Source organism: Nasonia vitripennis, chromosome 4 (assembly GCF_009193385.2).
Source record: "Nasonia vitripennis strain AsymCx chromosome 4, Nvit_psr_1.1, whole genome shotgun sequence".
Lineage (NCBI taxonomy): Eukaryota > Metazoa > Arthropoda > Insecta > Hymenoptera > Pteromalidae > Nasonia > Nasonia vitripennis.
Genome location: NC_045760.1, coordinates 25,775,183 through 25,790,780, shown reverse-complemented (window position 1 = coordinate 25,790,780; position 15,598 = coordinate 25,775,183). Strand labels below are relative to the sequence as shown.

Below are 15,598 nucleotides of genomic sequence, written 5' to 3'. Positions count from 1 at the left end.
ATATCGAAGCGCGTACAGCGTAATATATATGTCATAATATGGTAACGTCATAGGTGCTAACTTCAGAGTTAGCATCATAACCTAACCAAATGTCGATCGTTGTCTGCGTTTTAGTTTTCTAATTCTTTGATTATTTATTTCTGGCTGGCTTTTTGGTTTATTATTCTTATTCTTGTAGATAAAACTTCCTATTGAAGTAACGGTAAGTTTGAGTAAAATATTCATCTAGTTGCAATCTTTATTTAATTCTTTTATTGACGAATACAATAAGGACTACAAACTTTTGGCGCCAACAATATTTATTTCTTGAAAAGTACACAAAAAACCATATTCAATTAAACCTTAGATATTTTGAAGACACTTATTATAATATATGTTTACTGCTTGTATTGTTTAAAGAGGTATTTTTATGTATTTTTTATTATTTTGATGCAATATAACACGATGATTGTAATTTGAGGTTAACCCGATACGCAACGTTACGGAAAATACTGCTTTTATGAGAAAAATCATGTTTTTTCAATATTTTTTCAGATGCCTAATAGTATGAAAGATGAATCTGAAGCAGAAGGTGATGAAATGTCACACGTTAGCAATGACAGTAATGCCACTTCTTCATCATCGGAAAGTAGTGAAGAACACAGTGATAGTGATGACTCCTCTGAAATGGATGAAGATGAGTGTGAGAAGCGAAGAGTTGAATGCTTACACAACCTTGATGATTTAGAAAAACAGTTTAATCACTTGAGGGAAAAGTATGTATAACTCAATAAAATGTTTATAGTCCTTTGAATAATTGATTTATTTAATTTTATTCAATCAATTTACAGGATATACGAAGAAAAAATGGCCCAAGTAGACAAAAATTTGATTGAAATAAGAGGAGAAACGTCAGAGGAATATTTAAAACATGTAGAGCGTTTAAGAGATACTATGAAAACTAAGGAACAAGTAGCTAAAGTTTTAAAAGATTTTCGTTTAAAAAATATTCAGCATTTATACTCATCTGAAGAGTTAGCAGCTGCTCAAAATTTAGCAAGCGAAAAAGGACTTTTATATGATGATATTCACAGTGATCTTCAAGAAAAGATACATAGACTGGAAGAAGATAGAAACAGTAGCGATATTCACACTGATTTGTGGCTCTACTCCAATGGTCGAAGAAGAAAAAGTCGATCTCAAAGAAAAAGAGCAGTATCTGTTACTGGACCATACATCGTTTACATGCTGAATGATGCAGAAATATTAGAAGATTGGGCCCTCATTAAAAAAAGTTTGACAACATTTAAAACTGAAATTATTTAAAAAGGTTAGTCACTTGCATGTTTTGAAGGTCTACAATTTAATATATGCAATATCAAGTCCTGTTATTTTAAACTATTATATCATATTAAAACCACATAATGAAAACAGTAGACCATACAAAATTGTACTTAAAATTGTAATAATTTTTATAAATTATACTTATTAAATTATGATTGATTTTGTCTTAGAAAAAAAAATACGTCGATTATAATTATAGAACGAGTTTTTTTGATAACTGTACATAAATGAAACATGTATAATACTGTAATATAAGATATGAATAAAATGATAATTTACTTTATATTTGTAAGGATAACAGACTGAGCTTCGTGATAATATAAGATTACTATTTAGAATTATAAAAATGCGCTCACACTAGGTCTTATTCTTTCATTCATTATCTTTGCAAATTAATAAAATAAATTATCAGAGTGAGAGCTATAATTTTTACATATTAGAAATACTTTAAAGATTGTAGTGTATCTTAAACATAAGGGTGTGACTGAAAATTCATTGATACTAAGTAAAGGAATGTTTCCATTCATACTTGTATAAAATGTGTAAAACTTAAAAAAAAATTGTATATATATAACAAGCTATCATATGACTCACAATTCAAATAAAAAAAAAATTAATAAGTTACAAATTTTGATATAAGTTTCTAATATAATTACTATTATTATTATTATCATAAAGAATATACAATCTTAAGTAAAGCGGCATTGTTAATATTAAAATTGATCGATTGTTTCATGAATAAGATTCAAATTTTTTATTCTGGAAAGTTTGTCTGAAGGTTGTCTAATATTTTATAGGTAGTAATATGTTTATAAAAATATAATTAATCCCTACACTCTGTAAATACCTAATATGTAAGATGTATTTTGTAGAAATTTCTATAAATTTGGAATAGTGTAATAAAAATCTACATCGATAATAATGAGATTGTTTATTTAATAAAATATAAATGCCATTGTACATACTTATGCATGCCATACTAGAGATGAATGATGCGGTCCATATCAAAATTCCTTGCTTTGATACGAATTAGCTGATTTATCATTCAGTCTCAACCAGGATGTGTTATATCTCTTTCGATACCATAATTCAATTCTTTATTTCAACTCGCTTCATTAGTATCTAAGTATGTACAAAATTTAAGGGTGCATAAACAACAAGTTTTTGTACATTTAGTACGCATATATTATTTTATCGTAATATATCATGATGAAACTTGAAACGCAATAGTATTCGGTGAAACGCATTTGATCTTGCGGTATTTTAAAATTTTTCAATGCCTTCACTTTGACGGTTTACCTACACAAAAATATCAAAGCATTATCTCGACATGTGTACACAATATATACTACTGGTTGAAAACAATGACTATACAATTACCTCGTCTGTTGATTTAAGAGCGTCCAAATCATCTTTTATTCTTCTGTTAAAGAACCCGAATTTCACGAGTAATGCAGTTAAAATTGTCGTAAGAACTATCCCTAATAATACTGATAAAACGATGATCCATAACGGCACAATGGCAGCTTCTTTGGCTTGACGCAGACGGAAAAATATCGTGGAAATCTGTTTGAAATTCGGCTTCTTATTGTCCGATTCCAACGTTATGTTTGGTTGCGTTATTTTTACGAATGCTTCGCTGACGAACAACAAAACGTCTTTACCTTTCATTTCCTCGACTGTAAAAACACGATTTTATCGAGTAGTTAGCAAACATCCTAATATATTTTTCATAAAACTAATAAGGTCGTCATACTTACTAGTGTTATTCGACAGTTCAAGATCCATCGACACGGTCACTTTGGCCACCGAGTTTTTTTTGACAAAGGGACCCAGTATGCAGAGGAACGTCTGACAGGCTACGTCTTGGTTGGTGCAATTGACGTAAAACGCTCGAGCCTCGGAAGTGACCGTTACAGAATTGTTTCCTTCGCCAAACAACGTTCTGTTCAACGGGAGTATCAGAACCGAATCCGACTCTTCTTTGCCAACATTTTTGCAACCCAACTTCCGCCCTTCCATGTATCCCTGCACGTGGCGAATTCTCGCGATTTCGCTATCGTTCCAATGCGTCGGCACATTTAGGGTGAGACGAGCCTCTTCGATTGGAGTAGCGCCGAACTTTTGAATTTCGTAAACGTGATCGAACGAATGCTTCGAATAGTTTTTTTCCGTTACATCTCGCTCGAACAGAGCGTACGAATCTTCGTAGGATTTTCTGAAAATAAAAATTCCGATAAATAATTGTAATTTCTACGCATACTCGTGCATTTATACCCAACGATCGCGACGTCGGCCTCCACGTCGTAACTGATGAGGAATGTTTGGATATTGTCGAAAAAGTGTTTGTCCTGGCTTTGACTGGTCAGCACCACTTGGATCTCTTGAGTTTCATCCTCGTAGACGATCGCGCTCATGTCCAGCTCAAGAAGGAGCGTATACTGCGTGAAATAATATAATCGATAACTAAAACAAACTACAATTATCTGCTTATATCGCAATGCAATTAGACCAGGCCAAAATACTTGCGTTGTCTCGAAGCGGATTGCCCACGTTGCAGATGAGCTCGAGCGTTCTATTTATTATCTGAGCCTGTTCATTGCACTCCGGCGGTATTCTGGCCAATCCTATGGGCTGCGGGACGTACACGTGCGCTTGGGCCCTGTACGCGGGTTCTCCGTTGTTTTCGATCGCGAGGCTCAGGTTGACGCTCGGTTTTGAGCCGATTACGAATCGTCCAGTCGGTAGGTCTGGACTCGTAACGTTGACTACTCGCAAATCCGCAACGCAGACGGCGTCTTCGCCACAGTCCAGGAGAAAGGCCAACTTCAGCTCGTCGACGGTCTTGGACAGCTGGGGACTGATTACTGGACAGTTCGGACAGGACGAATCCGTCAGGTTGACCTGAGCTTTCACCATTATTGGGTCGATGAAGTTTTGATGATTTTTCTGCAACGAGAGCCGTACATGAGCATTTACCAGGTTTACCGAGGGATTATCATTGTGTTGCAGGGACAGGATATAGGATTACTTTGAAATAGGCCTTGATCGAAGTGCACTTCTCTTGACCCCTGGTCAAGCTGCCGACAAGCCTGTAGGTGTCACCGAAAGCTACTTTCTCGTAGATGATGGCCCGGTGATGGAACTTGTCAACTTGTACGGTGAACGTGGCGTCTGCGCACGCAGAGAAAATACAAATGTAATGGAAGAGTTACAGAGTAAAATTTAAGTGTAATGTAACGGAGAATTTAAATCGATTACTGATGACATCGGGTGCGTTGTTGTTAAGTCCATCGTAGCTGGAGCAAAACTCGAGGGGAAGGTTCGTCTGGTTGGTCAAGAGGCTGTACTTGTTCTCAGAGACTCGAACCTCTAGGCTCATTACGAGGACAGGTCTGCTGGCAAGGAGGACGGCGTGTCCCGATAGGTAGGCACCGACGGCTAGGTTGCCCTGGAGGTCCCGGGCGATCGCCTGACCGAAACCCTGAAGTCTCGGACTAAGCTCGGCAGCGCGAATCCTCTGCGAGTATCGCTCGGCTATGCCCTCGGCGCGACCCTGGAAGATGTAGATGGCACCACGATGGTCGTCCTCGTAAGGCGCTGACACGGCCAGGTCGGCGTAACCGTCGTAATCCAGGTCGCCGAGACAGCTGAGCGCGCTGCCGAACCGAGCGCCTGACTCCTCGAGTTCTCCCGTGATCCGCTGCACCGAGAAACTCGTCCTGCCGTTGGCTCCCTGAAAAGTATTGTATAGCTATATCGTTTTAGTCGCTATTATTTAAGATAAAAATAGAAATTAAGCATACATCCATTTATGCTATAACTTAAAACAACTCATTTTACAATTTTTATTTCAAGGGACAAAAAAAGCATTGAAATTGAATCCTATATTGTATACGCGTAATACCGCAAATTCATTTTATGAAAATGACCGGATTGAAAATTAAATTAACTACTTTAATACCCAGGGAAAGTATGTTTTACAATTCGTGTATGAAAAAGGCCCTCTATAGCACAGTGTGGCTTAAATCCGCGTTTATTGCACCGTGTAAATAGCTAACGTCACGGTACCATAATGGACTGCTCAGATCAGGGATAGGCGTGACTTGGCGGATTTAAGCAGCTGTGCTATAAACTTGTACGCGATACTTGTGAACTAAGCAGCCCATTAGTGCACGGCGTTTTATCACCCTTGCTGCGCTCAGGTGCTAATACATGCCGTGCAGTAATCGGCTACTTAGGTCACACGTATCGTAATATACTATTTCCGTGCATGAAAAACGAATGGGAAATCGAGTTTTTCATAGCAGACGGTGAAAAGTGTTTCCTCCCTAGAGTGCAAAGTTTTTCCCCTCACTGCAGCGAGTTGAAGGTTTTTCCTCCTGCTGCTCGGATATAGTCAAAATTTTGTAAATTATAATGATAAAAATTTTTTAAAACTTCGAAAACCTTGTAAAATTTCTTTTATTGACACTTTTATTATCCTCAATTTTCCATTCGTTTTCGATAAACGAGAAAGAGATAATTCACACGTAGCTTCCTTCAACATCATATATTGCTTAATATCAGAATTGTTTTTACTTCATATATGATTATATCAAGTTTTTTTTTTTTTTTTTTGATGAATAAAATTATTTTGAATCAATCACACACACACACACACACACACACATACTCACACACACACACATATAATTAAATCTAGACGCTAGAGATATGGGAATTCTATGGGAAAAATGGAAAACTTTTTTTTTCTTATTGTACATGTTTAGAACCATGCAAAACCACGATCCAACATCGAAAAAGTGCCACGTGACACTGTTTTCTAGGCCCTTCAAATTCGTCAAAAAATAGCCATTGTTCAAGAGTATGTACCTAAAGAATAAGGGCACAAACAAAAAATGCATGACGAATTCGAAGGGTCACAAGGCACTTTTTCAATGTTGGAACGTGCTTTTGCGTGGTTCTAAACATGTACAAAAGAAATAAAAAGTTGTGGGGACGTGCCCCAGCATTTGTTTTTTTCGGTTTCTCCAATCAGAAAATGGCATCTTTCCCGTAAAATTCCCCATATAAGCGATGCAGTTTTCAATTATGCAAGGTTACAGGGTGAGAAACAAAATTTTGAAGCTTAATATCTTTAAAACTAACTGATATCATAAACAACCCGAAGAAAGGGATCAAGATGCTATATAATGCTAACTAAATCCAAAATTTGAACTTGATTAATGCCTTTTTACTCCAGTTACCACGTCACGTAGAAAAACGACTTTTTTCAGTTGTTGATGTTTTCCTCAGGATCTATTCCATGATATAACTTAAAAAATTTTAGTGGAATATAGTCGTAATAATTTAAAAATAATCATGATTTTTTTAGGATTCAAAATTTAGTTTTCGAGTTAAAACAATTTTAAGAAATTGCGCTTTATGGTGTATAATAAAAGACCGACAAACGATAATATAAATTTTCCGCAGTAAAAAGATGGATAATTTTATTCTCTTTCAGTTACCTACTAAGCAATTTACTTTTATTAACTTTTCCAATAACTTTATTAGATAAAACTGAAATATCAAAACTAAAAAATCACTATAAAAAAACGTGTACACAAAATGTAAAATCAGACTTTTTCCCACTATGTTCTAGTAAAAACAAAGAAAATGAGACATCGAGGGTTAAAATCCACTGAGTAGAAGCTGAGATACAGAATACTACATACGCACGCACACACATACGAACGCAGAGACACACACACACACACATACATCTGTACAGACATTTTTCATAAACAACATTTTTCGATTAATAATGCATCAAAACACACTTCCCACATGTTTTTACACAAACGCCAGAAATTACTATTACAAGGCTTTCTTAGGGAGGAAGCAAAACGAGAATCGAAGAGGCAAAAAATTAATTTTTTTCGCAAAATTAATTTTTAAACTTAATTATTTTACAAACAAGCAATTTTCTTAAAAAAATAATATGGTAATTAGAAAGATCTTATTAGTCTAGGCGCTGACCACTTTTCGTCGGACTTGAATGGCCCGTAGATCACCAAGGTTTTTTCTATGTATTTTTGCCTCCTGAACACGAATTTCGAGGGTGGACTGCCGAAAAATGGTCAGGTAATTTCTTATTAATAAATGAATTGTTAATATTTAACAAAATTATGTTATATCGCAAAAACTTTAACCCAAAAACAGTTTTTTAGATTCCTTATATGATTCTAAATCGAAAATGTTCTTATAACATTTTTTGAAAAAGGCTTTGTTTTCGAGTAAAAGAGTACTAAAATCCGGTCAAAATTGCGATTTTTTTTTCTCAATTTTATCAAACTTGATCAATTTTTTAATTAAAAAACAAAGCTTTTTTCAGAAAATCTCACGAGAACATTTTCGATTTAGAATCATGAAAAGAATCTAAAAAAATGTTTTCTTGGTTGAAATAACAATTTTGTTGAATATTAGCAATTAATTTGTTAATAACAAATTACCTGACCACTTTTGGGCATTCCACCCTCGAAATTCGTGTTCAGGAGGCAAAAATACATAGAAAATACCTTGGTGATCTACTGGCCATTCAAGTCCGACGAAAAGTGCTCAGCGCCTAGACTATATGAAAATCTTAGAAATTGTATACTCATACATAAACATGAACAGGAGATCGATAAAATATATACGGAATTCGTAAAACGTAAATAGGTTATTTAGCAAATTCAAAGTATAATTGGTCGCGGCGCGCTCCCGAAGGCACAGTATATAAAACTTATACTCGCCATCGGGGCGCTACCACGCCCCTTCATAGCTTGTAACGTTGAGGCTTTGCTATCACGAAATCGGGCAAAATGTGTCCCACCGAGCTTAGGGACCGACGCGCAAAGCTATACTACGTTAACAAAAGGATCGTCGGGTGACGACCAGGAACTCGCCTCGGCTGCTCAGCATCTCCGTCTTGACGGACCGCTGAGAGTGGCGGAGTCCTTCTTTACTTGGCTTATTCATGAATGGAAGCAAGGGTTCTAACATGCACAATAATGACACTCTAACAATTTATACTAAGAGATCCTTCGGGCTTTGCCCCTTGGCTCTTCTGACCAGCTTCTCGGCATTCTGGCTAAGATCGGAGTGTATATTATCTTGCACGAGATGCTTCCCATCTTATCAGCTTCTCGGCATTTTGGCTAAGATCGGAGTGCATATTAATTATTTAAGATGCATTTCATTGGATCAGCTTCTTGGGTTTCGGGCGAAGATCGAAGTGTCTATGAACTTCTACGGATGTACTCATCTGATCAACTTCCCGGCTTTCTTGATAAGATCAAGGTGTATATTAATTATACAAGATTTATCTCATTCTAACAATTTCTCTGCATTTTGGCTAAGATCGGAATGTATATTAATTATACGAGATGCACACTGTTAGAAATAGCTGGTTGAAAATTCAGACACATGTATTTGAAGTTTTTTCCAGTAACGTATCTGAAAAATTCAACTACACGTGACTGAATATTCATACATCATGTAACTGAAAATTCAGCAAAGTATTTGAATTTGGTGGATATGAAAAATGGATATTGGATATTCAGTAATGTTCCTGAATCCGATTGTAACAAAAAATTCACTCTAAACGTATCAGTTTCAAAATATATTTATAATTTATTTAGATAAAAATAATTATTAATTTTAAGGTAGTTCACCGGCTGCAGTGGTGCTCAATTAGGGTTTTTTTAATTCCTTTTCTAAGATATTATACAGCGTTATCTAATGTCAAAACCTTACAATTCATAGTATCAATTCATAACATTAGCATGATGATATAAATTGTTTAGGGTATAAAATACTCTTAAAAATTGTAAGACGGAGAAACACTGCGCACCTATATACATATACTGATAGCATGGGGTGAAAACTTTGAATTGTTGTATTTAAAAAAAGCCTCGTTTGCCCTATCCAACTTTTTCTCTATGATTTGTATTGCTATTTTACGCCATAAGCTAGTTTTTTAAAATTATTCTGAAAAAAATCGCTTCGCAATTCAACTAAACAAAATTTCAAGCTTCGATAACTCTAAAAATAGTGTCGCTTGGGGGGGGGGGGGGGGGGTAAAAAATACCACGCTGTAGAGGACACTTAATTTAATAGGTAAACAAAGTTTGAGCGATATCCTAAGAAAATAAATATTCCGGCGAACTACCTTAATCGGTGATTTTGCATACTGCACTTTTAAATTCTTGTATGTATGCATATGCAACGTTTTCTTCTGGTTGGAGCAAAACATTCTTTGGTCTCGTGGAGAATTGATTTGTAATATATAGTTCTGAAAAATACAAATTTCATTAATTTAGTACTTTAAATATTTGAATTTAAAGTCTCATTCCATATTTAATTAATATGATTATTTATTACTATATCTTTGATTGAATTATAAGTTTCTATAATTTCGTGTTGACAAGAACTGTTTAAAACAAAACTCGCTCCGCTCGTGCGCCAACCCGCCCAAGTGCATAATTGGCAACTTATCGCACTCGTTGCACAATAGTACATTATGATATGTGTGACTTAAGGGGTCCAGCCTGGGTTAAATCCTACAAAAAAAAAACAACAAAATATTCGTCCAATAAAAATTTTTTCTTTTCACGTAAATTAAAAAACAAAAAATATCTACTGATAATATTTACACTATACACTATTTCTACTGAGAAATATCATATATATAATATACAAAATCACTGACCAAAATTCATGACATTGTACTATATAAATAAGTGTTTTTAGTCACTTGCCACAGCTTTGTGAAAGATCTGGACCGTCTTCTTTACTCTATCCGGACTTAAAATGTACCTTTAACATGCCCCCTCAGACCTAATGACAGACATTTCTGAAAAATATTTATTAAATGTTTTTAGCAACAAGTACAGTGTGATAAATATTAATTAAATTTATTAGCTACGTATACAACGTATGCTTAAGATACGTGTGCGCTTTTAGAAGCATATTACGGCGCTCCGATGGGTTCAACGACGAGTACGATTTTCCACTGAACCTGGATATCAGTGGTTTCAAGTCGCGTGGCTCTTCCCCTGTCCAAAAGAAATTATGGTCGAGAGCCTGGTTTGCATCAATACGCGCTTTCGAGTCGAGAACCAGTAACTTATCTAATAAATCGCAGGCGTACCTATTCGTCACAAACGGTTTTAAGCAATCCATAAGCTGTAACAAAAAAATAAAAAATCAATTAAAGTTACAAAAATTACATTGTATGCTTTTTTTAGGAATGATAGACACAAGCAAGTAATGCATACTGTGCTGCAATATAAGTTATAACCATTGATATAGCAACATAATTTTACAATATTTTGGGATGATAATCTTGATGTTTATACAAAAACCCGTCTTACCCGTCGCCTGTGATTCTTGGGTCAACACCAACCCAAGCTTCAGAAGTTATTGAACCACAAAGGTAGCAGATTTGATGGAGCTGTCCTTGTTCCGAATTACCCTGTAGAATAGGGGTCCTGCGAAATTAAGCATCATTAATAAGTCTCAATCTTCAATGAAATATTCATTATAATATAAGATAAAACAAATGGTGATTTACCTCGTCCACATTTCGGCTACGAACCAGCCCCCCACATATCAATAGAGGGGCCATAGTTTCATTCACCACTCTATTTGTGTATCGGTTTTGCTCACCGTTGCTGTTTTCTTTAAAGGCTCTGGATAATCCGAAGTCAGCGATCTTCAGAACTCCTGTCTTTGTTATTAGAACATTGGCCGGCTTTAAGTCTCGATGCATTATCTGTAAGGAATACATTGAAATTTAGCTTTGCTTTTATTTGTTACTTAATAAAGTGCATATCAGTGTATTATGAAGAAAGTGTATTACCTTATTGATATGTAAATAATATAACCCATCGATCACCGAATAAATAAGTTTTTTAATTTCACCAATATGAAATCGGATGTGTCGTGCGCCCAGCAAGCTAGCCAAGTCATACTCACAAAACTCTAGGGCCATGTAAAAACATGGCCTTAAACTTTTAGGGGTGTTTTTTCCCGACATGGGAGGCGACCTGACCACCTTGACCAGACGCACAATGTTTTCATAATTTGTGTATTTTAGTATCGTCAGTTCACGATATGCTGTCACTGGAATATGTAGTATATCGTGTCATAACGATTTTCAACTTACCCCTTCGAACTCGCTGTTCAGCGGTATCCTTTTTAAGGCTACAGGAATATTTAAATCTTTTTTATGTCGGGCCTTAAATACCTCTCTGCAAACAGAATCGAAAAATTAATTACAATATCTGCGATGTACTCTTCGGAAAATAAAGTTTAAGATCTTAAAAGGCAAGTTCTACTTTTAAAATCAATTCATGTACAGGGGTGCGAATATTTGAATACATTGTGCACGACTGGAAATGCACGATAACCTACGCTACTTTCATGCATAAAAAAGGGCCCTTTCATGTCCTCGTTGAGAAATAGTACATAATGACACAGGGCCAGAAAGTTAAATTTCCAAGGGCTGTCTACTATTTTTCTTTATCCCCGGCCGAAAGTACGCTCAAAAATTAATGTTAATTAATAGAGTAGCACCATATTTCTTTTCATGGCTTGCGTCAGCGCGCCCTTCCGGTCACTTCGGATAAGGCGGCGGAAAAAAACTGCCCGACTTTCGCTGGTCGGGGCAGGCGTGAAAAAACAGAAAAAATACAAAAGCTAATGAAATCTTAAGGGATTCAAACCATTGATATTGAAATCACAAAAATAGTGCATTACGATACAAGTGTCGTATGAGGCACATTCTGGCACGGCGAGGTTAAGCGCCCGAGCATAGCGAGTACAAGTACTTTATTCCACTCTCGACTGAAATGGCTACTATTTGTCTCTGCAAATCGGAGACGACGTGTTTTTTTATATTTTTTATATACTTTCGACTCTTGTTGCATAATGTACTATTTCATAAGAAAAAGTGAAGCGAACGTCGAGTTTTTCAAGCCTGGGCGAAAGGTCTTTTTAGTGTTTTTGTGTGTATATATACATATAAACACACCCAAACACACATATACATATATCTTAAGGTGAAAGTGTTTTTTCCCTAGGGGATAAAGTGAGCACTTAGGCCTCCAAAATTTTCAAAACTTCTGGAGTTTTCAAAATTTTTAGAATTTTCAGACTTTTTAAAATTTTCAAAATTCTGCTTTTTTAGGCAGGCTAAAAAGAGCCCTATCGATGCACTGATTATAAAAAGCACAATACACAACAAGAGGAAAATTGGCTTTTACAGACTCGGATGATAGTTGAGCACTCGTGTCCGTCTCGGGTGCCCGCGGCACCTTTGACTCCCTCTTGTGCTTAATCATCATCCTCGCTTGCAAAAGCCAATTTTCGCCCCTAGTTGTGTAATGCAGTATTTGCGTTTAATTTAAAAAATAAAATAAAAAATCACTAATTATCCGAAGGTTCCTTGGCTCACTTTTTCGATTATTTCATAATCGGTTATGGGAGTACAATCCTCCAAATTGAAATTCTTGTAGAACTTTGATGCCTGCTCCTTGGTCACCTTCGTGTTTTCAATGGCTGCCATAGTTTTAATAATTTGGCACTTCACAAAAAATTTGTAAACACGAGAACCGACGTTCGGAGCTTATGCGGTAAGCGAAATAGGCAATAAACAGTAACTTGACACGACGCGTCGAGATCAAAACTGATTGTGCTTAGACAGGTTCACTAGCATCAGTATTTATACCCTGCCTTGTCGGTTCACTGCGACACTGAAAGTGCGGGTGCAAAAGGTGAGTTGGTGGGGAAAAGGCCCATTTAACCTGTAGAACCATCCCCTAATGCCACCCTTCCCCCTCTTTGCTATTTGTAAACGGATACTAGTTGAGGAAGCGCGTCGGTGGAAAATTTGCCGAGGAACCCAGAGTTATAACGTTATACGTTATACGTGAAAAGAAAAAAATTTATCAGACAAATATTTTTTTGTTTTTTTGCAGGATATAACCCAGGCTGGACCCCTTAAGTCACACGTATCGTAATGTACTATTGTGCAACGAGTGCTATAAGTTGCCAATTATGCACTTGGGCGGGTTGGCGCACGAGCGGAGCGAGTTTTGTTTTAAACAGATCTTGTCAACACGAAATTATAAAAGATTATAATTCAATGAAAGGTATAGTAATAAATAATCATATTAATTAAATATGGAATGAGACTTTCAACTCATATATTTAAAGTACTAAATTAATGAAATTTGTATTTTTCAGAACTATATATTACAAATCAATTCTGCACGAGACCAAAGAATGTTTTGCTCCAACCAGAAGAAAACGTTGCATATGCATACATACAAGAATTTAAAAGTGCAGTATGCAAAATCACCGATTAAGGTAGTTCGCCGGAATATTTATTTTCTTAGGATCCCTGGTAAAAATAACTTATTAAATCCGATTCGAAAGATAATAGGGTTTAATTGGATTTCTTAATCGGAAATTATTCAATTAAAACCAATTTAATCGATTAAACTCTATTTAATCTGATTATAACTTTTAGTCGGTTTTAATCGGATTTAAACAGTTGTGTTTTTAAATAAAATGTTATATTTGTTGAAAAATACAACTTATTGAATCCGATTAAAACCGACTAAAAGTTATAATCAGATTAAATAGATTTTAATCGATTAAATTGGTTTTAATTGAATAATTTCCGATTAAGAAATCCAATTAAACCCTATTATCTTTCGAATCGGATTTAATAAGTTATTTTTACCAGGGATATCGCTCAAACTTTGTTTACCTATTTAATTAAGTGTCCTCTACAGCGTGGTATTTTTTACCCCCCCCCTCCCCCCCCCCAAGCGACACTATTTTTAGAGTTATCGAAGCTTGAAATTTTGTATTTTAACATGGTAAGCCTATACCGAGTCTGAATTTTGAGGACGTTTAGTTGAATTGCGAAGCGAGTTTTTTTTTTTGTTGATTGATGTACCCTACAGCCGTAGCCAGATAACAGATCAACTTTCCTTCCGCTAAACAAACTTGGACAAAAGACGGACGACGAAATGGCGTATAATTGAATAACTAATATTGGCTATAAAAATTAAGTCAAAACTTGCTCAAATCAAATTTGCTCGATCAATTCGCTCAATTGAACAAAGTGTGCCGTGTAAATTCTCAAAATACTGTTGTCACGGTGTCAACATTGAAGTAGCGCTATAGGGCTTCAAAAAGATTTTTCGGAAAAATGAAAAGCTATTTATCACCAAATTAGACGTAGAACAAGACCTCTAAGATTAACAAAAACGAAAAATGTCGATTTTTTTTCCATCTGTTTGGGATAGGCCATATTGGAGATACGCAAAAAGTTATCATGCATTGCATTCAATTTCAGATAACATTGATGTTTCAATCATTAAGGACAAGAGTGCCGCTAACTTCACGAATTGTGCTGTCGGAAATTCTTCTTTCAATGACCAATCCATGGCTCGTCAATCAGCATTCTTGGAATCTGCAGAGACACCTGATAATTTTTCATTGCCATCTAACATCAACACCGGCGAAATCAATTGAAAATGTACAGTGCGTTAGAAAAGGTAGGTAATAGCTATTTTTGAAGCTATGCTTCAAGGCCTCGGGTGGGATTAAACTAGCATAACCTCGCCGAAAATCCACTTTTCCGGCAGCGGCCGCGGCTGGAAAGTTGTACTTTCGGCGGGGGCATGACGAAAATACATTTATCCATGAAGTTTCATTTCTGGCGCGTGACCGATGCCACGCTCTTTTTTCAACTTATATTAATTATTTTTCCAGATGACATGGATGTCAGTGATCCTTCCCGTGAACATGCACTTCACACTTTCAGCGAATGCACGACGTCTACGTCGCACGTCAAGAGTGAAAATCATAATGTCTCTCTCCCAGACAAGACACAAACACTGCTGTGGAAGATACCGGGTATTATTCATTTGTTTAATAATCAAACGCCATTTCTGTAGATAATACTTTTACGTTACTTTTTTCTGTTGCTTGGGTACAGTAACGGTTAGGATACGGAATCCTCGTGAACATGATGGCTGGCTGGAGCTTGGTCATAAGAAATCACCTGTGCGCACTAATCACAGATATTATTGTCTAAATTCAGAAATATCTCCGTACTTATTTCATAATGGCATTCGTTATATGAAAAAATCTGATAAGGCAGAGAACCGAACATATTACTGTGTAACTAAAGATTGTGGTAGGCGGTTGGTAATCTCCAGATTGGGATTTG

General features: G+C 36.0%; 2 protein-coding genes and 1 pseudogene across 2 annotated transcripts in view; 1 reads left to right on the top strand and 2 right to left on the bottom strand.

Moving 5' to 3' along the window:
• Positions 1–43: 43 nt before the first annotated feature.
• LOC100118226 (breast cancer metastasis-suppressor 1-like protein) lies at positions 44–2,242 on the top strand. The gene is made up of 3 exons (XM_001602199.5): positions 44–202; positions 535–755; positions 831–2,242. Exons 2-3 carry the CDS (start codon positions 535–537, stop codon positions 1,303–1,305), a joined length of 696 nt encoding a protein of 231 aa, XP_001602249.2. The 5' UTR covers positions 44–202; the 3' UTR covers positions 1,306–2,242.
• The window catches only part of LOC103317518 (integrin alpha-9), a 98,411-nt gene continuing 85,052 nt past the window's right edge, over positions 2,240–15,598 (bottom strand). The window contains exons 4-10 of the mRNA XM_031930519.2: positions 4,585–5,059; positions 4,355–4,497; positions 3,853–4,272; positions 3,601–3,764; positions 3,084–3,541; positions 2,704–3,002; positions 2,240–2,622 (exon numbers count right to left, since the gene is read on the bottom strand). Coding sequence (XP_031786379.1) covers positions 2,587–2,622; positions 2,704–3,002; positions 3,084–3,541; positions 3,601–3,764; positions 3,853–4,272; positions 4,355–4,497; positions 4,585–5,059 — 1,995 coding nt within the window. The 3' untranslated portion in view covers positions 2,240–2,586. The remainder of the gene's footprint in view (positions 2,623–2,703; positions 3,003–3,083; positions 3,542–3,600; positions 3,765–3,852; positions 4,273–4,354; positions 4,498–4,584; positions 5,060–15,598) is intronic.
• On the bottom strand, positions 10,173–11,509 carry LOC116417433 (annotated as a pseudogene).

What these genes read in the sequence shown, in the direction of transcription:
- LOC100118226 (XM_001602199.5), top strand. Translation starts at nt 535, where the DNA reads ATGCCTAATAGTATGAAAGATGAATCTGAAGCAGAAGGTGATGAAATG. An exon ending in TTTAATCACTTGAGGGAAAA is followed by an intron (nt 756 to 830) that starts GTATGTATAACT and finishes ATCAATTTACAG; the next exon opens with GATATACGAAGAAAAAATGG.